Below are 25,024 nucleotides of genomic sequence, written 5' to 3'. Positions count from 1 at the left end.
CTGAGCTGCCGCCTTGCGGACCTACATCCCCTGAATTTACTCCAGATTCAACATCCATTGCCTCCAAGTTCAGGGTTGCAAACCTGTTTGAGTTCTGAGTCATTGCATTTTTCGGATTCTCCTTATACTTAAAATTATGCCTGACAGGTCCTTTACCCTTTAGTTTCTGGCTCGTCTGATGTGCATCCTCCAAGTTCCCGTTGGCTTCTTTCTGTGTCGCGTTAAAACCTTTGAAGCCCTCTCCACTCAGGTTGCTACTGTCTTTCTCCAGGGGGTTAGAGAAGGGGTTTACTTGAGTTTGTTTCCAGCCATCCTGTATCCCTAGTCCGTTGCTTTTCTGATTAGAATTACGACGCTGATACTTCCTCCTGGGAACAAGCATCCACGAACCATACACTTCTGTACTATCCTCCTTCTCCTTTATTTTGGATCCTGTCGCCTCCTGTATTTTTGGTCCCCTTGAGACATTGGGTACCCTATTTGTCTCCTCCCCTACCACCATCTCGCTAACCTCCGGAGGATTCTTGACAGCAACTGCACTAGGCCAGCAACACTCAGACCTAAGGTGTCCATATCTCCCACAATTGGTGCAAGCCGTGTGAAGTCCCTCATATTCCACCCGTTTCACCTCTCCATCCAACTCGAACTGAGCGATCAAGGGCTTCAGAAGGTCTATCTCCACACAAACTCTAACAAAACGACCTCTAGTCCTCTTCGCTGTATTCTCATCAACCCTTATTGGTTTTCCAATCGTCGCTGCAATCCCTAATAGCACATCTTCATCATAAAAAACCAGAGGGAGATTAGGGAGGCGAATCCATACCATTGATTTTTCCACGCTCGCTTCGGAGGGGCTGAAAGCAGTTGACCATGTCCGGACAGTGAGGTAATGCCCCTGTACTTGCCAGGGTCCATCATTGATCACATGGCTTCTGTCCAAATCGTTGTCAAATTGCACCAGGTGAAAACCTTCTCCTAAGTCCATTATACTTACTCCCGCGATTGGTTTCCAAAGCTCCATAGTCCGGCGCTGTAAAGCCACATATCCAACGCTTCTACCAAGTAGCTTAATTACCAGAGCATTCTCCCATGTCTTCACTAATTTCCTCTTCAGCCCAGGATCAACTGTTACCTTAGGGAACATGGGGTCTTCTTCATCAAATTTGATACTTATCAGGCCAGCAGCGCAAAGATCCGTCCGTGGTTGCCGATTTTGAGCCACGGTACTTGCAGAGGCTATGTCTTTCCAGGATAGTTTTGGTGGAGCAGTGGAAGAGGCCGGTCCATGTGCGCTGTCTTCAGGCGGGTTCGAGGCGGGGTTACGACGGTCCGGCGGGTTGAGCCCTAGGGCTGCCGCCGAGAAGGGTATCGACATCGCAGGTTTTCTCTTGTAATTATTTTTAATGAAAATCAGCTAATATTAACAACAAACTTTTTATTTTATCAATAATATAATTACAACCTGTGCTATTTAATTATCTAAAATTGAAATTAAAAAATTAGCCCCCAACAAAATGTCATTTAAAATTTCAATAAAATTTTGAAGTTTTTTTTCCATTTTTACCACTCTTTATTATTTCATTAATGGTTAATCATTCTTCCAACACTAATTACTTAGGCCTTGTTTGATAAAGCACTTAATTGCTTAAATTAAAATATTAAGCACTTATTTAATTTAAGTGCGTTTGATAATGGTTGTTTCTCCACCACTTAAATTAGTTAATTAAGTTAAAAATCACTTATTTTGATAAGTCAAAATAATTAACTTAATATTTTAAGTTAAACATTATCAACTAATATTTTTATAAAATTTATATCATTCAATACTTTCAGCACTTATAATATTCAGCACTTAAAATTCAGTACTTATTTTTTCAGCACTTAATTTTCAGTTTTATCAAACAACACTTTACTTTAGTTCCCAACGTTGGTTAATAACATTTTTTTAATTAGACTTTACTCGTGAATTTTGAGAGAGAAATATAAGGGGATGAGAGAGAAGGTGTGTGTTCCAACGTTTTTTTTTATGAGAGAGTGTGTTTTCATTCTTTTTATTGACAGAATGGAACAATTACGGCGAGAATTTCTGTTTGTATTCAGGAATTTTCTAGTAGTGTTAGTAAATCGATTTTAAATTAATTATGTTTCTTAATTTGTGTGAAATACCCTAAACTGATTTACAGAGCCGATCCTGATAATTTAGGGGTCCTAGGCAAAAAAAGCAATAAGAGCTCAATATATAAAATTTACTAATTAAAGTGTAATGAGTTTTCAGAAAGAATTAGGTCATCTTATATGATTTTATCGCTATCTATATTAAAAAAAATTAACTTTCATATATATAACACTACAAAAAAAAATGTGGTCTGCTGACTTATAACAGAGAATGAAAGTACAGTAGTACTCACCTGGACCTTGAATGACCAAATGAATTTGGTCATTTAGCGTTAGATCCAAACTTATTAAATTTAAGCCTTATGATGATTTGAATCTCTACTACATGATTCTAATAAGCTTGGATCTAACGGTGAATGATCAAATTTATTTGGTCATTCAGGGTCCAGGTGAGCAATACTGATGAAGGAATATATTCATTAGATATATAATGAATAAATATGAGGAATGTAGACATAGTCAGGGGCGAATCCAGTATGGGGGCATTGGGGGCAGTTGCCCCCACTGACATTTGTATTTTTTTTAAACCTAGGTATTAATTTTGAAGTTTTAGAATTTTACCCCCATTCATCAATGGAGGTTTAGAGGGTGTTTATTTTAGCTTTTCGAATGAGCATTTAGTGTTTCACTCCAAATCGCGGGAAATATAGCGTTTGGTTAGGTTTATATAACCTAGCGTTTAGCATTTTTTCTGGAAACTGCAGCGTTTTGGAGCGTTTCACGAAAAGCTCCTATTTGGAGCTTTTCATAAACAGCTGTTTGTAGTTATTTATTAATGATAAAATTATCCTTCTTATTTCCACAAAATATGTTTATTCTTTAACATTATTTATATTTCTACAACATAGTTACCGGAAGGACAAAGTTTTGTTGTGTTCAATAATTTTTTTATTTTTTATATAGATTTTTTTTATTAATTTTTGTAACACAATTTTTATTTTATAATAGGATAAGGTGCAAAAATACTTCTAACATTTATAGATAAGAGTAATTTTACATTTAACGTCTAAAATGGTGCAATTATACTCCTAATATTGGCAGCCAAAATCAATTTTACTCCTAGCATTGACAAGTTGTGTCAATTTGAAAAATAATTTATCAAACTGCGTTTTTGGTCATGAATATTGTCTTCTATACTTCACATGTGTATCATTTTATCATCGTTAGTAACAGATTACAAACATATGATTAAACATGAATTTGTTTAAGAAAATAAAAAAAATATATTGTCTTTTGTACGAGTTGGACCAAAAAAAATTCAAATATTTCACCGAATTTATAGATATTAATTTTCAATTTTATTATTAAATCACAAAAAAAATATGAGATCTTTTTCTTAAAACTACTAATATATGCAATTGGTGTAGAATAAGAAATAAAATACCGATGTTTTCTAATAATATCTAAAATCGACCGAACTTACCAATTTTAGGGGTAAAATTACTCTTAGCTGCCAGCGTTATGGGTAAAATTGTAAAATTTTAGATGTTAAGAGTAAAATTATTCCTAGTTGTAAACATTATGAGCATTTTTTCATATTTTCCCTTTTATAATTTCATCGTTGATTAATTTAAACCATGTCCATTTTAGACATTTTAAATCCGAACAGCAACAATTCAATATAATTTTACCAAACACTAGTAATTAAACAGCTAACATCTTACTGCAACTACAAACAACTAACAACTTACTGCAACTGCAAACAGCTAACAGTAACCGCAACAGCTATTAGCTAACAGCTGAACCAAACGGGCCCTTAGAGTTTATTAGTTCTATAATGAAGGATGAAGAATGGTTTTAAATTTAATATTTTCTTTTTATTTTTTTTAATTCTGTTTTAAAGCAAAACAATGTCGTTTTATTTAACTAGAACTACGTCGTTTTGCTTACAAAAAAAAAATAGAAGTAAATATTTAAATGTAAAACTAAATAGGTCCCAAAATAAACTATCGGTCTCTCTTACTCTCTTTAATCTCTTTAGTTCTTCTTTCTCAATTCCTCTTTCTTCTTAAGCCTAAATTGAAATCCTTAATCCTAACTAAGATTAAATCAAAATCGGCAGCCAACACCGTAGTCGGGTCGTTGATCGTTGGTTCGACACTCCATCTCCAATCTTTGTCCCTCTACTTTGGTATTTTTTTTGCTCCTACTTGAATTTTGACTTTATATTTCTGCTACTATTTTACTTGAACTTGAGTTTTAATCTCTGGTTTTTTATAAATATTATTTTTTAGATACAAATTATTTTAGTTGTATTGTTTATCCTATGAGGGATAAATTCTGGATTCGTCCTTGGACATAGTGACACGATCTGGTGGTCGGAAGTAAAAAAAAAAAAAAAAGTGAAAGGGGTTATAGAGATGATGATACTAATTTAACAAAATGGTATTAATTTAAGTGAGTTTGTCCCCTCTTTTTCCAGTGGGACAAATTGTTTTATTTAAAAGCCATACAAAAGAGATATTAATTAGAATAAAATACTATATAAGAAGAGAATGAAATCTCCAGCTGATAAAAGGTTGTCCTATTCCCATTTGCAACAAACGACAATTTTAAATCCTCACGTGGGGGCCAAGGCAAGAATAATTCATGGGCCTAACTTTGTCTCAACAAGCACGCAATGTAACCATTTCATTTTTCAACCTAATTATTTGTGTGGGGAACGAACTTATTTGCTTTCACCTCTCCGGACATTACTCCCTTCTCTTTCTTTTCTTCCTATCATTTCCTTTTTAATTACCTTCTATTCAACAATTTCACTGTTCACTCACAGTAAAAACGTACTTTAAGCGGTAAAACGTACACCATAACGATATATGAGAGTCATTTAGACCAACTACTGGTCGAGAATTCGAATCCAGATAATTCTGTTAATTGGTAAAATTACAGTGTTGTATATGTTGGGCCAAGATGGGGTCTAAATTGTACATACTTCAAGTTCTGAAAGACATTCATGTGCAAGTGTAGAATAAAATAAAAGCTATTTTTTAGCTTTACCTTGAGCTATTATTTCAAATGATTTATATTTTACACATAAATTTTTTGATACTCTACCTTTTTCACTATGGACTAGAAACCTTTTTAACTATGGACTAGAATGTACTCTCATTATGTTTTACAATTCATCTTGGCAAAGTGTGGAAAAGGCGTCCGTATAGATATAAAAGAACGAAAGATAGGCAATGAGTACAAATTTTTACCTAAGTTGTTGCAATTTGGAAGTGGAACTTAATATGTTTTTTTAACGTCTCATTTGCAACATATTAGGTACGGAACTACGTCTTGCTATTTAAAATATAAGTTTTGTTACAAATAATTTCGTTCATACAAATATGTTAACATATGTATTGTATAAGGAATAAAGAGCTATGATATATTTTTTTCTAGAAACACCGTAAAAAATATCCATTTAAAAAAAACCACAAAAAACATTGTTCGATAATTGTACAGCGAAAATTAACGTGAATTTGCAAAAGGTTTCAGAATTTGTTCCAGCTTCCTTTGACAAGAGCGATAAAAGTTCTTCAAAGTTTTGTACTTGGACAATATTTTCTTATACACGACAAGATCTTCTTTAGGAAAAGAAGAGTACTTGATACATAAGAGTTTCTTCTATTCAATGTTTCTGTGTAATTATAGTCTGCAATTTCAAAGTCACGCATTCTTTGAAGAACTTTTAAGACGAGAATAGAAGTTTGTTCCACTATGTCATCATGAGACCAAGGACTTGTTGCAAATTTTGGAATCAATCGGTTTTCATGAGTAAAATACTTCATACGAAACTTTTAGTTTTCATTGTATCTAAGTCCAATTTGATGATCAGAGCTGATAGTGAGAGTTGCTTGACAACCTCTTCAAGCATATCATGGGAGTTGTATGTATATAATGATGGTTATCTGTTAATGCAAAAGTAACAGTGAATATAATACATTATGACCATATGCATTATGCCGATAATCCCTTCAGACAATGATTGAAAATCGTTATCTCGAAAAAAATTATCACGGGACTCGCTGCCGTCTGATGATACTTCCTCATCCGTAATGGCCTCACATGACACACGCATATTTCTTTATGTCGTCTTTCTCGTGATACGATGACCGAACATCTAATACAATCTGTCACTTTAATGACGTTATAATGATAGTTCCATTATTTAACCGGTCACTGTGTTGAGTGAAAAATGGCTTTTATATAGCTGTTGTGATAGTTTTTGTTTTTCAATCTGCCATTATAATATTGGTACGACAACAGTTTTAGTTTATATGTCTGTCGTGCAATGTAATTGATATGACAGTTGGTTACCAATTCCATGTCGTTAGATAGAAAGTGAGATGACATTTTCTTATGAGAATTTTGTCATTGTTTTTTTACCTCTTTCATAAACTTATATATATAATTAAAATGTAATAAATAATATGTAAATAACCTTTATATATAACAATAAATTTGTACATATATAAAGACTACAATCCTAACAAAAAAAATCTCATTACAAAGCTAACATTTAACTGTAGGAAGTCTAAACACCTATATGGTTGAGAAAATTAATTAAAGGACTTTGGTAAACTTTCAATCCCTTCAAACCTTATCTACTGCATATAAGGAAGTTCTAAATGGATTCAGTTATACCAACATCATATGAGAAATCTCATAACTAGCTCGATTAGCTAAACCATGGAAAAAACATTAGATTAGAAGAAGAGCAAAACGAAGTATGTAAAATGTGTTAAAAATGTATTTAACAGACTTGGTAGACCTTAAACTCATTTAAGAGAAGATGAAGGATGTTGAACCGACATGTAATAATGGAAAAAACTTTAGGAGGTATCGACGTGTAGGAACATATCGATGCGTGCTGATTATACAACGTGCTGACATTACTGGGAGTAAAATTGCAAGCGACTTAACGAATATTCGGTATCACATGTTTTGTGGTGACTGAAAGTTTTGGATCGCATTATTTTTGGACTGGAATACAAATTTGCATACAATGGGAGAACTGCGCCTTAGGCGGGAAGACCGCAGAAGTCGGTGCACTTGGATGGTTTTGGAAGAAGAGAAGTAGGTGAACATAAGTGCGGAGGAATAACGTAAAGGAAGAAAGAGATAATCAGGATAGAAGCAGCACAATTCGACTTTGTATTTGTCGAAGCAACTTTGTTTAGGTATTCGTCGTAAATTGTGGAGCGTTTTCGAAATTATATTGACATGGATAGTTGGATCTATGGATTTGTGAAAAGACAGAGAAGGGTAAGCGGGTAACGTGATCCGGTAAAGAAAGTACACAATATGGAAATACCCGAAAATTAAAAGGTTATAAATGAATAAGAGGAATTCAATTAGAAATTTTAGAGTATACATAATTTTACTGTTGTTTTCTCTATCTTTAAATACAAAGGTAATTTTGTTTAGACGGCATTCCTTTTGTACATTCACGTTTTTTTTTTTTTTTTTTAATAGTGGAAGATTTGCTCAAATTTGACACGTGAATACAATCTAAAATTAGAGATGATATGAACTACGTGAAATTGCTAGTGTCACTTTAATTTATTGTTTGATTCTTGTTTTAATTTTTTTTTCTTCTTCCCAAAACGTCTTAATTCGTCCCAACATAATTTAGGATTTTTATTGTTGTATTGGTCCTACATTAATTATAAATATTCCAACGAATATTTTATCTTAATTTAATCCCAACACCATTGCATGTGCCCTTTGAAAAGTGGGTTTTCTTTTTATACTCCTTTTGCCCCCACAAATATTATTACTAGTACAACTTCATTTTTTGACATTTCGTATAAAATAAATAACTTTTTTTAAACTACAAATAAAATAACTATTATTGTTCAAAATTGCTTAGTTTAAAATAAATTAAATCACTATTAAATGGAGTAATATTCGATGTCCTTTTAAGATTAGTTTGAGTGATTAAGTCGGTTAGTTAAATTAGACATTTGTAAGTTCAAAGCTTAGTGTACATGATGTCTGTTAATATGTGATACCTTCAAGTATCTTCCTCAATGACTTGAAAGAGATAAACAGCTAGTTAGAGAATAAAATCCGACAACCAACTCGGATGCTTAAGTTAGCAAAGATTAAAAAGGGTTGAAATCAATTATAATATTGGTGACTGTGATATTACTTACTTTTATTTAAGGTTCTCACAAGCTTCAAGGGTAGTTGTTGTAAATTTAGAAAAAGTGTACTCTAATTACTCATCAAACATGTGTCACCATCTGGTTGGTCCTAATGTTCGGGCCGTGCGTTCTACCATACAATAGACATCTTATATAACCGCCTCATATAATCCAAAGGCTCTACTTCCTTCATGGTAACGATTTCGGACTAACGCTGGATATTGATCTATGTGGCCTGGTGTACGGTTTGCATAACCGCCTCATAAAATTCAGTGGCTTCCATTCCTTTATCGTAATTCTGTGACGAACTGTGGATATATATTGATCCACTTGGTCGAATGGTACTATAAGCATTTTCAGTTTGGATCAGATGGTCCCTACGAGGGATCTGGATTGTAAGAAGGGTATCGATCCATGTGTCAAGAAATACAGTTTCTTAGGATAACAACCAAAAAGAACTACTGAAAGAGAAATATAGTGTTAGAGTATTCAAGTCAAATAACTAATGATGATATGGAGTAAATTAAAGAAAAATAAGATTAGAAAACCCTTGATGATAAGATAAGTATTAATTAGAGACACTCGTGAATCTTACCATATCTGCATTATATGTCCCATTGGGAAGAGTCAAAAATGTTCGGCAAAAGATTAACACCACATAAATACTAAACTTGTAATCACAAGCAAAAATACATCACATGCAATGCAAGTAAGTAGCAGTAAAAATGGTCATTTCAAATTTTTTAATTTTTACATCACCTCAGACATGAATGCAAGAAGTAAATTCTGGAAGTTGTCTGTCTGATCAACTATTAATTCACCCTATTCCAATATTACCTACTTCTGCTATTCTGCATGCTTAAATCAACAAGAAACAATTAAAGAAAAAGGACCATTCAAATTTTTAACTTAAACATTCACCAATTTAGCTCTCATTTTTCATTTAGTCATTTAGAATTTGGGGGAAAAAAAGGATCATTAGGATTATATATACTAAGGTGTGGTTTCTGAAGAAGAAGACAAAAAAAAGAGTTATATATATAGTGTATTTAAAACATGGGTCTGATATTCTTTTATGTAGTTTAGGTTCATCCTTTGCATTAAAAGCATATCCTCTTTTTATTTAATGATATTTGCAGAGAGAATTAAAGATGCATAGTTTCTTGACTTTAGAAACCCAATGTAATGTCCAGTGAACAACTCCTTGTCCTTTCAAATTCAAGAAAAAACTTTGATATTTATGCCTTTTGTTAAAGATTAGATTTCACTTTCTTTCACAGCTTCTCTAGCAGCTGTATTCTGCTGATTCAGAGTCAGAGAATTTATGGCTCCTTTTTAGTTTTCCAGGTACTAACTCACCCTTCTACCTCACCCAACATAAAGTCTATCTTTGTTGCTTTCAAATACTCTTCAAAAATCTTTTCTTTATATATAATACAACTTCAACTTCAACTTAGATAAAAATGGAGTCTTCCCAACTTTTTGGAGGTGCAGAAGAGTGTCACAGCAGTGAATCTGGGTGGACCATGTATCTTGGCTCTTCCATTAATGGAGATGAACAAGATAGCTTTTCTTATGATGAAGATGAAGATGAAGATGAAGAAGAGGAAGTTTATGGTGGAAATGGGAAAAATTACTATCAAGAATTGGATGAAGACAGTGATGATTCCATGGCTTCTGATGCTTCTTCTGGTCCAAGTCATCAATTAGGCTTAGCTCATCTTAAGCTTCAACAGGATAAGCAAAATCATAATCATCATCAAGATGGAGATGGAGATGGAGATGGAGATGGGAAGTTTTCTGAAAAAAAAGTGGAGGAGGAGAATGGAAGAAGGAGAAAAACAAAGGATGAGAATGGAAAATTTAAAGGAAGGAAATCTCATAGTTTTAATAATGAGAACACTGCTCCTCAAAGTGGTTCTAAGGTAAGAAAGAGCATTTGGATGGGGAAAAATAAATAAATAGTTTTATTTTTGGGGTTATTTTGAGTTTTTTGGTTTTGCAGTTGTATGCTTGAGGTGAAACAGTAGAGATCAACACAGAAAAAAAGACACTGCAGATTGATTATGTTAATTAATGTTATGTCTAATTTCTATTATTATCATAATGTTGTAGGAGTTGAATGTCAAGCAATTATTATTAGTATAAACTTAGATTTGTTATCTTACCATATTTGTGATAATTAATTGATTAAGTATTGCTTTACTTATGTAATTTGTTTTATAGTATTATTTGAGTGCTATATATGATAATTAAGAAGTAACTATTTGCTTGCTACTACAAATTTGCAAAAGCAAGCACTATTGATGGATTATTGGATGCATCTTTGTAGAAATTAATGGCAAGATTATAATCTAGTACCTATAAGTTGCAATTGTATTTAACCTAGTACTCTCAATTTCTGACAAAACAACACCGTTTAGAAAGCCAATTCGTTTAACAAGACTCGTTTGATACGATTATTATTTTTGTTGTATTTATATATCATAAGTAATCATGTTGAACATATACATTATATGATACTTATTGTTGTAAATGCTGAGAAAATAATAATTATATCAATCCTTAATGAGATTGCAATAGGTTGATGGGTAATGCGAAGTTGAAAAAGAGATAAATACAAAATAGGAAAAGATATCTTAACATATACTAACGAAGAAACTAAAATATGACCGTTAAAAAGAGATAAATACAAAATAGGAAGAGATATATTAACATATAACAAGCGAAGAAACTAAAATATGACCACTAAAAAGAGATAAATACAAAATAGTAAGAGACATCTTAACAAACTCCCCTAAACACATGGGTAGCGCGACGTCCAAAAAGATCTCAAAGGTCAAAGAAAACAAAAATATCAATCACCTGATGTGAGTCTTAAGAAGTCGAACATCAAGAGTACCCCTCCATACCAAATGTCGCACAAAATGAAAATCAAAGTCCGTGTTTTGTCTGAGCATGAAACATAAGGTTGTTTGAAGGTTTAATACATCATTTGTCCCTGAACTTGTTCAAAAAATTTGATTGGCCTCTTGAACTTTCAAAGTGTCGTGATAGCAACTTGCATAAAAGATTCAGTTAGCCAATTGAACTTACGTAAAATATAATAAATTAATACACCTATATTATTATACCATAGTGTGATCCGTTGAGAAATAGTCACATATTACATAATAAAGACTACAATTATTTGCAAAGGGTTATATACTTATTCTACGGAACGCACAATAGTGGATTGTTTATTAGCAGGGTCGGTCCTGATAATTTACGGGCCCTAGACGAAATAATAAATAAGGGCTCCTTTAATAAAAATATTTTATGTAAAAAAATTAAAATTTATTTTAATACATAATAAATAAAAAATTATTTTATTAATAATTATACGGTATGTATTATTACGTTCACTATATACAATTCCTTATCTTTACCATTGTTTATCCAAAATAAAAAAAATGTTTCACAATTTTTTTGAATTATAGATTAAACTCTTATTTGATAACATTTGCTTCTTAAAGTATTTCCACAAGGAACATTTAACTCATTTTGGATAAAAAAAAGCTAACCGATTTGTTAAATTTGCCAATAATTTTTTATTTTATTTTTCTGTATATTAATACGTGGATAAATAAGAAAAAAATTTAATTCCTTATTTATCTACATATTAAATCTATATGGTAAAAAGTTAAATCAATTGCCGATTTGTTAAATTTGCCAATAATTTTTTATTTTATTTTTCTGTATATTAATACGTGGATAAATAAGAAAAAAATTTAATTCCTTATTTATCTACATATTAAATCTATATGGTAAAAAGTTAAATCAATTGCCGTATGTATATATCGCGTGTAAAAAATTACGTCATGTGGCAAAAAAAATTAATAAATCAATTAATTAATTTTCCATCCAAAATAGGTTAATGTTACTTATGAAAATACTTCAAATGAAAAATATTACCAAATGATATGATAAAATTTTGGATACCACAAATACCAAATATTAGTATAATTTTTAAAATAATCCTTAATCTATATTTAAAAAATCAATTGGATACCACAAATGCCAAATATGAGTGTAATTTTTAAATTAACCCCCAATTTATATTGAAAAAAATCAATTGGACCTCTTTTTAGTTTAAAATATTAATTATTAGAACCCTTTAAAATGTAAATAATTTTTAGAGGCTCTTAACATGGATCATATCACAATTGAAAATTACAACTAAATCATGTGGGGATATAAAAAAAAAATTGCTCTTGACATTGGATCGAACACAAAGAGCTTTGGATATGAGTGGTAAACTTTACCACTAAGGCAATTATTAACTATGGTATAATTTGTTTTCTACAATTTGTTTTATACATAACCACCTAATAAAATGATTGGGCCCCTTTACAGCCTTGGGCCCTATACCAGCGCACCCCTGGCCTAGACCCGGGGCCGGCCCTGTTTATTAGTCGACATTGACACTATAACCTAAGGAAACACAATACCCACCAGTACAACGATGATCATTCATGCAACCTCCAGAATCAGCATATGGGAAACCATCAAGACAAAATCGAAAGCGTGTAGAGAAGACGTACAACACCATGATAATGCGTACCTTTGAGATGCCTCAACAAATGTTTAATAGCTTGCCAGTGGACATCAGTGTGTTGATGCATGAATTGATAAAGCTCATTAACAGAAAAATGCAATATTTGGGCAAGTCATGACGGATACTAAAGTTCACCTATGACGTTATGATACTCACTGCCATTAGATAATACCAGTCCTATGTAGTCATCCATGTAAGTTCGATGAGAATGTCTTTCATGTACTTAGACAGATGCAGAAGAAATTCATTCAAAAAATACGAGGCTTTGATGCCATACAAGTAGGACAGGTGGCCTAAATCCCAAATAGGGAATTCCCTTTCAAAAGCAGAAATAATGTGTTTAACTTTCAGCTGCATTTTCTAGGAACAAAAACTTGCAAGAGTCAACGCCGAACTTAATTTTTTTAGGTTGAGTTTTAAGTGATACTCTTTTAGAGTTTGGAAGACCGTGTCTACGTCTACAACGTGTTGGTCGACTGTCTTGCTCTTTACGATCATATCGTCAATATAGATTTCAATTTTTCTCTGATCATGCCCTCAAAAATCATGTTGAAAAACCTGTAAGTTGCACCATAATTCTTCAGTCTAAAGGGCATATATTTGTAGCAATATGTTCTTTCCTTAGTTATGAAACTTGTGCTTTCCTTATCGAGCAGGTTTATGGGTATTTGGTGGTACCCAATCATGAAATCTAGTAACGAGTAAATGGCATACCCACGGTGGAATCTATGAGCATGTTGATGCATGGGGGCAGGTAGGAGTCCTTTGGATAGGCTTTGTTCAAGTTTGTGAACTCGATGCATAGTCTCTATTTTCTGTTCTCCTTCTTGATGATGACCACATTTGCGAGACAATGTGCATAGAGGACTTCTTCGACGTGCACATGCCAACAATTTCTTTACCACAGATTCAATGATCTTTTGCCATTCAAGTCCATGATTCCGCTTCTTTTGTTTGACCATATTGGCTTTTAGGCCAATGTTTAGGGAATATGTTATTACCTCGGGGGATATACCGGCTATGTTGATTGGGCACCAAGCGAACGCAGTGATATTGTCCTTTACTATTTAGAAAATATCTTCCTTTGTAGGAGAGTGGAATTCTGTTGAGATCCACACCGACTTGCTTACTCTAAGGTCCCGACTGGCTCTGCCCTTTCATGATGTTCCTCAGTGGGTTCGTCTTCTAGTGTATTCATTTTGAGTGATGCCATGTATGTTTTTTGGGCCACTCTTTGATTTCCCTAGGTGATGGTCATTCCTTTAGGCATGGGGATATGCCATGATATGTTTCGAATGGACAACGCGCCATCTGAATCGGATAGAAAGGATCAACCTACTACCACACTGTATGGTAAACCGGCTTCTAGGTGGGTGGAACAACCCCGATCTCGATTTTCATCACCATACTTTCCAATAGGGGCACTGAGTGTCCCTTGATTCCTATTAAGGGGGCTTTTAGTGGGGCTTAAATGACTTGATACAAGGTGAAATTCCTCATTGGCTTTTTTTGTGATGATGTTGGCTAAGCTTCTAGTATCCATTAATGCCTTGTGGACCCTAAAATCCTCGATTCATACTTCGATTACCAGTGCATCATCATGTGCCTTTTTAAGGGTATTCTGCGTCCTACCAGATAAGAAGGCTGATGACATATTGGGTCTATCCTTCTCGGGGGACCTTCCTCTTTTTTATGATCACCTCAGGTCGAGTCCTCTCGAGATGCTATTGATAACACTTCGAGGGCTTTTTTCCCTTTTGTTGTCTTATTTTGCTCAGCTGTCGAGCCTTATCCAAATTTTTTTAAGAAAATGGTCTAGCTTTTTTCGGGCAGCTAGCTTTTCTAGCTCGACAATGAGCTTCCTGCAATCTTTTATGACGTTCCCTTCACTTTTGTTGAAGTTGTAGCATGCCTCGTTGTTGTGCGAGGATGGTTTTGTCATCTTAGGAGGATAGGTGATGCGTACCATGTTCCTATCTACCCAATATAAGACTTCTTTTTTAAGAGCATACATGAAGATCGTTGATCTCTCCGAGTGCTCTCATTGCTTTTTTCGATCTTGGTCCCTGTCTTTGGATTGTCTATATGTACTAGTGGAGGTGGCCCTGTCTTTTAGTAGGGGATTTAGTCTATAGGCTTCCCATCTACAGAAGTCACTTGCCTGAGTCATCAAGTCTTTGAAGGTTCGGGGCCTGTTGGCGGTTAGCTCTCAATATAGCTCTTTGTTGAGACAGTTTGGAGCTATGATGTCGACCTCTCCTTCCATATTCAGTACCTTGACCTAAATGGCTTCATATTGAAATCTTTCCACATAGTTCTTGAGGGTTTCTTTATCATACTAGACCGTGTAGTTGAGATCATGCGTGGTTTTTCTCTCGAGGATTGACATTACGAAGTGGTTGGCGAAGAGCATTAACATCTACTTGAAGCTGATGATTGTCTCAGTGTCAAGCTACTCATACCAGTAGAAGGCAGTTCCTTTTAGGGTAGTGGGGAATAGACGACACTTCATAGTGTTTGTTGTCGTGGTAGTGTCCATAGCCCGCCTGAAGTATTTGAGTAATAAGGTCTATTGTCCCGTCATACTCTTTTAACAGTGGATATTTGATCCCTCTTGGCATGGGCTTGGTCATGATCTTCTTGCATAATAGTATTTCTACCTTTGTTGTATCAGGATGTTTCGAGTCGATCCCTAGGGATTGTGATTTTGAGTTTATCCTATTTCTTTATAGATTGCCTCAAACTTGGCCTTGCAATCCTCACCTTTTACTGGAAGGTTTCTTTCCTTGCGCACCCATTGATCCGGAGTCCTAGCCTAGAATACCTTTTCCTGGTTGACAGATTGGGACTCGGCAAATCTGTACCAGGTTCTTCTTCGGTTTGTATTCGGGGCCTCTTATTCAAGGAGGGTCACTTGTCTTCTCTCACCCAAGTTGATATTTTCGGGGACTACTCATTGGTATTCTTTTCTTTCCTTATAGGGGGAGTTCGAGATGTGTGGCGTCTTATTAGGGAGTCTTCATTTCCTTTTGACTCGGCACCTAAAACCCCTTACCTGATCCCTTGGTGATCCGTCTCACTAACGATGGAAGCTTAGGATAGTATGGTGTCCAATTGAACAGTTGGTATTCTCAGGTTTATTCATGTATACCTGGTAGTCTCTTCTGCTATCTCCAGCTTTTCTTTAACATTAGCCATTTGGATGGTGTGTTATTGTCACATGGTGTTGAAGACATCGTGGATAGATCCTAGGGTTTCTTTTAGTTTTCGGGAGATTGCGCCTAAGATCCTTTGTTGTTGGGATTCTAGGGCCTCAGTGTCCTCCGTCATTTCCAGAGCCAGGTCGTGATCGGTTTGAAAATGCCGTCCTTTCTTCTTTCGTCGCGATGTGGACTCTAGACCCAGGGAGTGTACTAGAAGATGGAAGTCGGATGCAACTACTTAAGTGAGTAATTGTTGTGTTTGTTCCACGCTCACCGCGTCAATTTGATGTCATTGAATCCTGAAGGTCGACTTGGAAAACTGTAATTGGACAGGAATAAGATCAAAGGGGGTCGTTGTCTGGTTAACCCACTCAAATGCCTAAGTCAGTTTGAGATAAGACTTCAGGATGAACACAAATAATAAATCAAAGCTAATATGTTTAATGAATGAATGAAGTAGTGTACGTTGAGTTGAGCTTACTCTACTTATACTGTGATCAAGCTATAGAAGACGATTATGGGTTTAGGAACGGGATGTGCTACGTGTCACATGTTAATAGGTGAATATGCGTCCAGATATCGGGTCTGATATCCTTAAGCCCACTAGGCCCATGATTCACGAGATCGGGTGTGATCACTGCAACAGTATGAATCCTTGATTGGATCTTTTAAGACTTCCCGAGTCGATGTATCTAATACACAGTTGTATTTTTTTGTTTGATTATAGAGACGCCACGTAGTCTTTTTCTCTGGATGCTGGCTCAGGCCTCTTAAGTTTCACATGATGAATTTATATTCGCTTCATATCATTAATTATTTGAGCCCGACTTATTTGGAATCCTGGTTCCGCCACTCAATTTAGATACATTTTCTGATAATAAGGAAAATAAAATATGACCAACAATTATAACATCACAACCCATTTTGACACAAGTATAATTTCAGCAGCATGTACTGCAATACCAATCCAAAAAGGGTTTGAATAATCTGAAGCAATTAAAGGATTATTGATGGTGGTAGAATTTTGTATCCATGTGCATTAATATCAGGTTAACTAACAATATCTCTTTGCATTTATTTATTACACCTAACCAAATACCTTATAATCTAAGAGGATCCACAAAACACTTAATTAAATAAGCACCTGCTTAAAGGAGACAACATCATATGTATAGCTCCCAAACTGTCACTGTTTTGATTTTAAATGAAAATGTTGAGCTAGTTTATAATAATACTACTAAAATTATCCCTATCATTAATTAATTAGTTTATCCGATTTCTCGGTTCAAACACCGTCGGAGACACGGTCCCTAATTTTTAAATTAGTTTATAGCACAAAGGGAAGGTAAATTATGTAGTAGTAAACCCTTTAAAAGTAGTAGGAATTAACTAGGTGTTCCTTGCCTATTTATTGAGTAGCTAGTGAATAGGTGAGAGGTGGAGAGTACTTGAAAAAATTCAAATTCACTTAAAGCAATTGGCAGCTTTGCTCTTCCATGTTCATGTGCTTATATTAACTAATAGGTACACATTTTGAGCAATTATCCACCAAAAAACCAGCTCATTCAAAACAAAGGATTCATACCTACTTTTTGAGAAATAATTGGCATCATAAAAAAATATATATACAAATCACATTAATAATTTATTGTTGAGATATAGAAGAGTTATCCATATACAACTATTTGTATCTAATAACTAGGAATAACATAAATAAATAGAATATTATACTAAGAAAGAATTAATTATATTTAAACAAGAATTCAAATTTATCATTACTTCACTTATAGTCCCCCCTCAAACTTAACAAGGTATGGAGGAACTGTCAGCTGTCCCAAAGAAACATAAAGCAGTCTCTGGCCTAAAGAAATGGAAAATCGCCCCTATTCTATGTTTCACGGAAACGGATACGGAAACTGAAACGGAAACGGATACTGGAAAACGTATTTTCTGAAAAACATAGGAAACTGAAACATAGGGAAACGTGTAGATATTAAAAATATAGAGACATATTTATAAATATTAAAAATATAATAATACATTAAAAAAAACAAGATTGAAGACCAAGAGGAAGAAAGTCCAAGCTCAGTTGAGATTCAAGAGACAAAAAATTATAAGAGAAAGAAATATGAGTAAGTTCTTTAAATTGAAGGATACAAGGAATGAATTATCTCTCAAATAGGAAGTTTCAATTTTCCTAATCTTAGATTGAATAAGAATTGCAAAATAGAAAGTTTGAATTTCTAGAATTTTAATCGAAAATAGGCAGAGAAAACCGTTTAAAAATTGAGAAACACGTTTCATATTTTGGGTAATTTCAGAAACGTGTCCAAAAACGTTTCATATCAGTTTTCGAGAGTTTCCGTTTACGAGAAAACACATGTCATGAAGAGTTTTCGTGCTTCATAGCCCCTAGCTAGTGTGAATCACTAGACAACCCCCACAATTCAAGATGAAATTCGAAAGCTCTAACAAACAGACGGTAGAAAATTCCTAGACCTTCAGTGATAAAATTAAGAAAATTTTCTACTACCATAGATTCTGAAAGACAGATAACTGATCAAATAAATCATTGGCTTTTTGCATCATCACTATTATCATAAGATGGAGATGCATACGATTCTTCAATATCTTCTAGGTGCATAGACTTGCACAAACGGTTTGCGACCAAAACATATGTTGAAACAAAGATCGTGCAAGATGAAATGAATCCATTTAAGCTCACAACTGGTAGTAGCCATGCTATGATATTCAACCTCATTAGAAGAGCGACTAATTTTGGTTTGTTTCTTCATCTCTCACAATGTTCCATCATTGAGTCCTAACTCCACATCCGCAATGTCTTGTACAAATCTATAACTTCAGCCTATGGTGTCATTAGCAGCACAAACTAGCAGCTCACAAAAATCCATCACATGTTTTCCATCGATGGGATCCAACCAGACTCCACCTACTCCATCTTCACTGTTGCCCATAGTCCCAATTGATCCTGAGATATCTATTAGTACACAGAAGTGTGACTCCTCTTCACCGATTGTTGAATCCTTCTCGTATTCATCAGATGGTCACTCGATCCCAAGCTGGGACATTAAAACCAAGGATTCTCACTGCTACAGTACAACAAGAGCCTACTACCTTTTTGCAAGCCTCAAAATCACAAGAATGGAGGGAGGATATGAACTCTGAGTACAATGTTTTAATGATGAATAGCACATGGAGCTTAGTTCCCTTAGCTCCAACTGCTAATCAAGTTGGTTGTAGATGGATTTTTAAAACTAAAACAAAGGCTGATGGAGAGGTTGAGAGATACAAAGCTCGATTAGTGGCTAAGGGCTTGTTGAAATAATAAACTTATAATTAATAGAGTCTTTAATGTGGTTCAGTGTATTATCCAAGAGTCATTTCTGTATCTGTATTTATAGAGTGTCCAAGAGTCATTTCTGTATCTGTGTCTGTATCTGTATTTATAGAGAGTTAACGTTGTTTACTAAGAGTCATGTTTGTAATCTATAAATACCTATCAATACAAGTAGTAAGATAAGAGAATTTTCTTCCATCAATTATACTCTTCCTCTGTTACCTTTGAAAGTTTATTTATTTGATCCAACAAATTGGTATCAGAGCCAGCAAAAATTCTCTACAATGATGAATGGAATGATCCCATACAAATATCCACAATTATCAAAGGAAAACTATGATAATTGGTGCATTAGAATGAAGGCTTTGTTGGGTTCCCAAGATGTATGGGAAATGGTAGAAACTGGATATGATCAGCCAGAGAATGAGGAGGAATTGACGAATGCTCAAAAAGTGAAAAGGAAGAAAGACCAACAAGCGCTCTCTCTAATCCACATGTGTCTGGATGAGAATATGTTCGTGAAAATTTCGACTGCAACAACAGCGAATGAGGCATGGGTGATTCTCGAAAATTCCTTTAAGGGGAAAGATAAAGTAGTGAAGGTGCTTTGCAAACCTTGAGAAGTGAGTATGATAAACTCAAGATGAAAGAGTCAGAGAAAATTAATGAGTTCTTTAATAGAACTTTGGTAATTGTCAATCAGTTGAAGAGATATGGAGAAAAAATGGAGGATGTTCTTGTGATAGAAAAAATCCTTCGTTCTTTGACTCAGAAATTTGATTACGTGGTGACTTCCATTGAAGAATCAAAAGATCTGGAGACTATATCTGTAGATCAACTCTTGGGTTCGTCACAAGCCCATGAGGAGAGATTAAAAAATAGGGAAGAACCTGTCGCTCAGGTGTTGCAGGCGAAACTAGATTTGAATGATAAAGAAGAAAAGAAGCAATTTGAAGGTGGATATGGAAGGGGAAGAGGAAGAGGAAGATCAAGAGGTAGAGGTCGTGGCCGTGGCTGGAATCGTGGATATAATAGAAGAGGTAGAGGTGGCAGAAATTTCCACAATAATGAAGCCACAAATAATCAGTAATGGAATGCAAGAGGACGTGGTAGAGGCAACAATTTCCAAGGCCATGGAAATAATTGGCATGGTCGTGATAAATCTCGTGTGCAATGTTACAATTGTCAAGAATTTGGGCATTATGCTGGTGAGTGTAAATCTGAACCTTTTAAAGACGAACAGGCCAATTTTGCCGAGGCGGACGATGAAGAATCAACTTTGTTACTGACATGTAGCGAAGATGAAGCAAGGAGCAAGGAGTCTTGGTATCTAGACTCGGGAGCAAGCAATCATATGACGGGAAATAAAGAACTTTTTTTATAAGCTTGATGAATCTAAGAAAGGAATTATTTCTTTTGGTGATAAAACAAAAGTTCCAGTTGTTGGAAGCGGTGGCATTCTTATCAAACTGAAGAATGGAGATCATCAATTTATTTCTCATGTTTATTATGTTCCAGCTTTGAAATCCAATATTTTGAGTATTGGACAACTTTTGGAGAAAGGTTATGAGGTGGAGATGAACAGGAATGGGCTGGTTTTGAAAGATGGAAAGAAAAAAATGATTGCAAAAGTTCCTATGTCTGCAAACAAGATGTTCAAAATAAAAATCAGCAGTGATCATCCTATGTGTTTGAAAGCCTCATCAGATTCTGCATGGTTGTGGCATCTCAGAATGGGTCATTTGAATTTTGGTGGACTGGAGCAAATGTGCAAGCAACAAATGGTGCATGGATTACCTTCTATAAATCATCCCAATTAGATTTGTGAAGGATGTATGTACGGGAAGCAATCCAGAAGGAGTTTTCCAAAGGAGTCTTTGTCAAGCACATCAAAGCCACTTGAATTGGTGCATGCAGATATTTGTGGTCCCATTAATCCGAGTTCATATGGAGGAAGCCGGTATTTCTTATTATTTATTGATGATTATACTCAGAAAACATGGGTTTATTTTTTGAAGGCAAAATCTGAAGCATTTGAAGTGTTTAAAAAATTTAAAGCACTAGTTGAGAATGAAAGCGGCTTGAAGATTCAATCACTGCGAACTGATCGAGGAGGAGAATTCACATCTGAGAAATTCAATCATTTCTGTGATTATAATGGTGTTCGTCGATTGCTTATTGTTCCAAGATCTCCTCAACAAAATGGTGTCGTGGAACCGAAAAATAGAACCATTCTTAACATGACCCGAAGCATGATGAAGTGCAAAGGTATGCCAAAAGAATTTTAGGCAGAAGCAGTAACATGTGCAGTCTATTTAAATAATAGAAGTCCTTCAAAGAAGCTTTTGCAAAAGACCCCTAATGAAGCATGGTGTGGAAAGAAACCAAATATTTCTCATGTAAAAGTATTTGGTTGTCTTGGTTATGTTCATGTTGTTGACGAATTGAGAAGCAAATTAGATGATAAAAGTGAGAAGATGGTGTTTATTGGCTATGCAAAAAATTCCAAAGGTTATAAATTTTATAATCCTCGGAATGGAAAAGTTGTGATAAGCAGAGATGCAGAATTTCAAGAAGAAAGCTCTTGGAATTGGAAGATTCCAGAAGATGAAAATTATGATTTTCTTCCTGTATATGATGATGATTTTGCAGGTCAAAATGAAGATGTAATTATAACACCACCGAATTCACCTTCCACATCTCAGACAAATATGTCAGACTCATCCCTAGAAAGTTCATCAGAAAGGCAGCCTCGAATAAGAAGCTTGAGTGAGATTTATGCAGAAACTGAAGAAGTAGATAATACTACTTTATTTTGTTTGTTTGCTGATACAGAACCTGTGCAATTTGAAGATGCTGTTCAAGAAAAGAAATGGAGACAAGCCATGGATGAAGAAATAAATTCCATAAAAAAGAATGACACTTGGGAATTGACAACATTGCCAAAGGGAAAAAAAACAGTAGCAGTGAAGTGGATTTTCAAAATAAAGAAAAATGTCAAAGCAAAAGTGGAGAAGTATAAAGCTCGGAATTGATTATGAAGAAGTTTTTGCTCCGGTGGCTCGAATTAAGACAATTCGATTAGTTATTTCTTTGGCAGCTCAACAAGGATGGAAAATTCACCAAATGGATGTCAAATCAGCATTCTTAAATGGAACTCTTGAAGAAGAAGTTTATGTCAATCAACCATTGGGTTATACTGTGAAAGGGCAAGAAGATAAGGTGTTGAAGTTAAAAAAGGCTTTGTATGGCCTTAAGCAATCTCCAAGGGCTTGGTATTTTTGCATCGATGACTATTTCCAAAAGAATGGCTTCACAAGATGTCCATATGAGCATGCTTTGTATATCAAGGAGAATGAGGATGGAAAAATAATGTATGTATGCTTGTATGTTGATGATTTAATTTTCACAGGATCTGATCAAAAGATGATTGAAGAATTTAAGAAGTTGATGACAAATAATTATGAGATGACGGATTTGGGGCTGATGTCATATTATTTGGGCATTGAAGTTAAGCAAAGTGATGAAGGTGTCTTTTTGTCTCAGAAGTCATATGCAGAAGCTATTTTAAAAGAATTCAAGATGGATAAATGCAATTCAACTTCTACGCCAGTGGATTGTCGAAATAAGTTGTCAAAGCATGATGATGAAGAAAAGGTGAATCCAACTTTGTTTAGAAGGTTGGTTGGAAGGCTGAGATTTTTGACATGTACAAGGCCAGATATCTTATATGGAGTTGGACGCATTAGCCGTTACATGGAGGTTCCAACTTTAACTCATATGGAGGCAGCAAAACGAATACTTCGATACATCAAAGGTACACTGGATTATGGTTTATTTTACTCTTTCCAGAACAATTTCAGATTGTATGGATTCAGTGATAGTGATTGGGGAGGAGATGTTGATGATAGAAAAAGCACAACTAGTTTTGTGTTTTTTATGGGAACTGCTGTTTTTGCTTGGAGTTATAAGAAACAAGCAATTGTTACACTCTCAACATGTGAAGCAGAGTATATTGCAGCAGCTTCTTGTGTTTATTATGCAATATGGTTGAGACAGATGTTAAAAAGTTTGAAGTTTGCTCTAGATGGAGCAACTGATGTTTTTGTTGATAATAAGTCAGCTATTGCGTTGGCTAAAAATCCGATCTTTCATGATAGAAGCAAACACATTGACACCAAGTATCACTTTATTAGAGAATGCATTGGAAGGAAAGAAATTCAACTCAAGCATGTACCATCCAAAGATCAAATTGCTGATATTTTTACTAAAGCTTTGAAGTTGGAAGATTTCAGCAGATTGAGAGCTGTTCTTGGTGTAACTAAGGGATAAAAAATTTATAAGTTTAAGGGGGTGTGTTGAAATAATAAACTTATAATTAATAGAGTCTTTAATGTGGTTCAGTGTATTATCCAAGAGTCATTTTTGTATCTGTATTTATAGAGTGTCCAAGAATCATTTCTGTATCTGTGTCTGTATCTGTATTTATAGAGAGTTAACGTTGTTTACTAAGAGTCATATTTGTAATCTATAAATACCTATCAATACAAGTAGTAAGATAAGAGAATTTTCTTCCATCAATTATACTCTTCCTCTGTTACCTTTGAAAGTTTATTTATTTGATCCAACAGGGCTATTATCAACGCCCAAGTATAGACTACTCTGACACTTTCAGTCTTGTGGTTAAACCTACTACTATTTAGCTCATCCTTGCACTATTTGATTCTCTTGGATGGAAAATCACTCGACTAGACATTTCAAATGCCTTCTTACACAGTGATTTATAAGGGGAGGTTTATATAACACGACCACTCAGGTTTGTGGATCCTACACGCCCCACACACATGTCTGTAAGTTGCACAAATCTCTGTATGGTCTCAAACAATCACTACACATGTGGTCTGAAAATTTAACATCTAAACTTCTTCTCTTTGGCTTTGAAGGGTCCAAGACAGATAGTTCCTTGTATTACTTTCACTGTGGCACTATTCGACTATTTTGTTTGATCTATGTCGATCATTTACTAGTCAATGCGACTGATCCAGGTATGATTGCCAACCTCATTCAGTTTTTGTAGTCCCAAATTTCCATTCGAAACTTGGGACGTCTACATTATTTTTTAGGTGTGGAAGTTGAATGGACATCCAAATGACTATTTCTTCATCAAACTAAGTATTGTAAAGCCATCCTTGGAAGATCAAAGATGCAAAGTAGTAAAGTTATTTCAAGTCCGAGAAATTGAGCATAAAGAATGGCGTGTTGTTAACTGATCCAAGCATGTACAGAAGTATAGTGGGAAGTTTTCAATATCTCACCTTCACTTATCCTAACATTTCCTTTGCAATAAATAAAGTCTCTTAGTATATGCATGCGCCTCATGAATCACCTTGGTTAGCTATCAAACGCATCTTGCGTTATCTAAATGGAGCTGGTTCGTTGGGGTCAACTCAGCATCGAGGTGGCAGGCTTGGTTAATTGCATTATTTTTCGGATGTTGATTGCGGTGGAGATTAAGATGATCGAAAATCTACCAATAGATATGCTATTTTTTAGG

The 25,024-nt window shown here is 34.7% G+C and overlaps 1 protein-coding gene across 2 annotated transcripts; it reads left to right on the top strand.

Moving 5' to 3' along the window:
* Positions 1 to 9,373: 9,373 nt before the first annotated feature.
* LOC136220518 (protein SOB FIVE-LIKE 4) lies at positions 9,374 to 10,511 on the top strand. 2 transcript variants are annotated; one of them, XM_066008336.1, is made up of 2 exons: positions 9,374 to 9,659; positions 9,770 to 10,511. In XM_066008336.1, the coding sequence occupies exon 2, from the start codon at positions 9,776 to 9,778 to the stop codon at positions 10,271 to 10,273; it is 498 nt and encodes a 165-aa protein (XP_065864408.1). In that variant the 5' UTR covers positions 9,374 to 9,659; positions 9,770 to 9,775; the 3' UTR covers positions 10,274 to 10,511. The 2 variants fall into 2 exon arrangements, with proteins under 2 accessions (XP_065864408.1, XP_065864409.1); XM_066008337.1 differs by having other exon boundaries at positions 9,374 to 10,237; positions 10,318 to 10,511.
* Positions 10,512 to 25,024: the final 14,513 nt, after the last annotated feature.

Source organism: Euphorbia lathyris, chromosome 2 (assembly GCF_963576675.1).
Source record: "Euphorbia lathyris chromosome 2, ddEupLath1.1, whole genome shotgun sequence".
In the NCBI taxonomy this organism is placed as follows: Eukaryota; Viridiplantae; Streptophyta; class Magnoliopsida; order Malpighiales; family Euphorbiaceae; genus Euphorbia; species Euphorbia lathyris.
The sequence above is the reverse complement of the archived record's forward strand: the minus strand, read 5'-3'. Positions and strand labels throughout refer to the sequence as shown.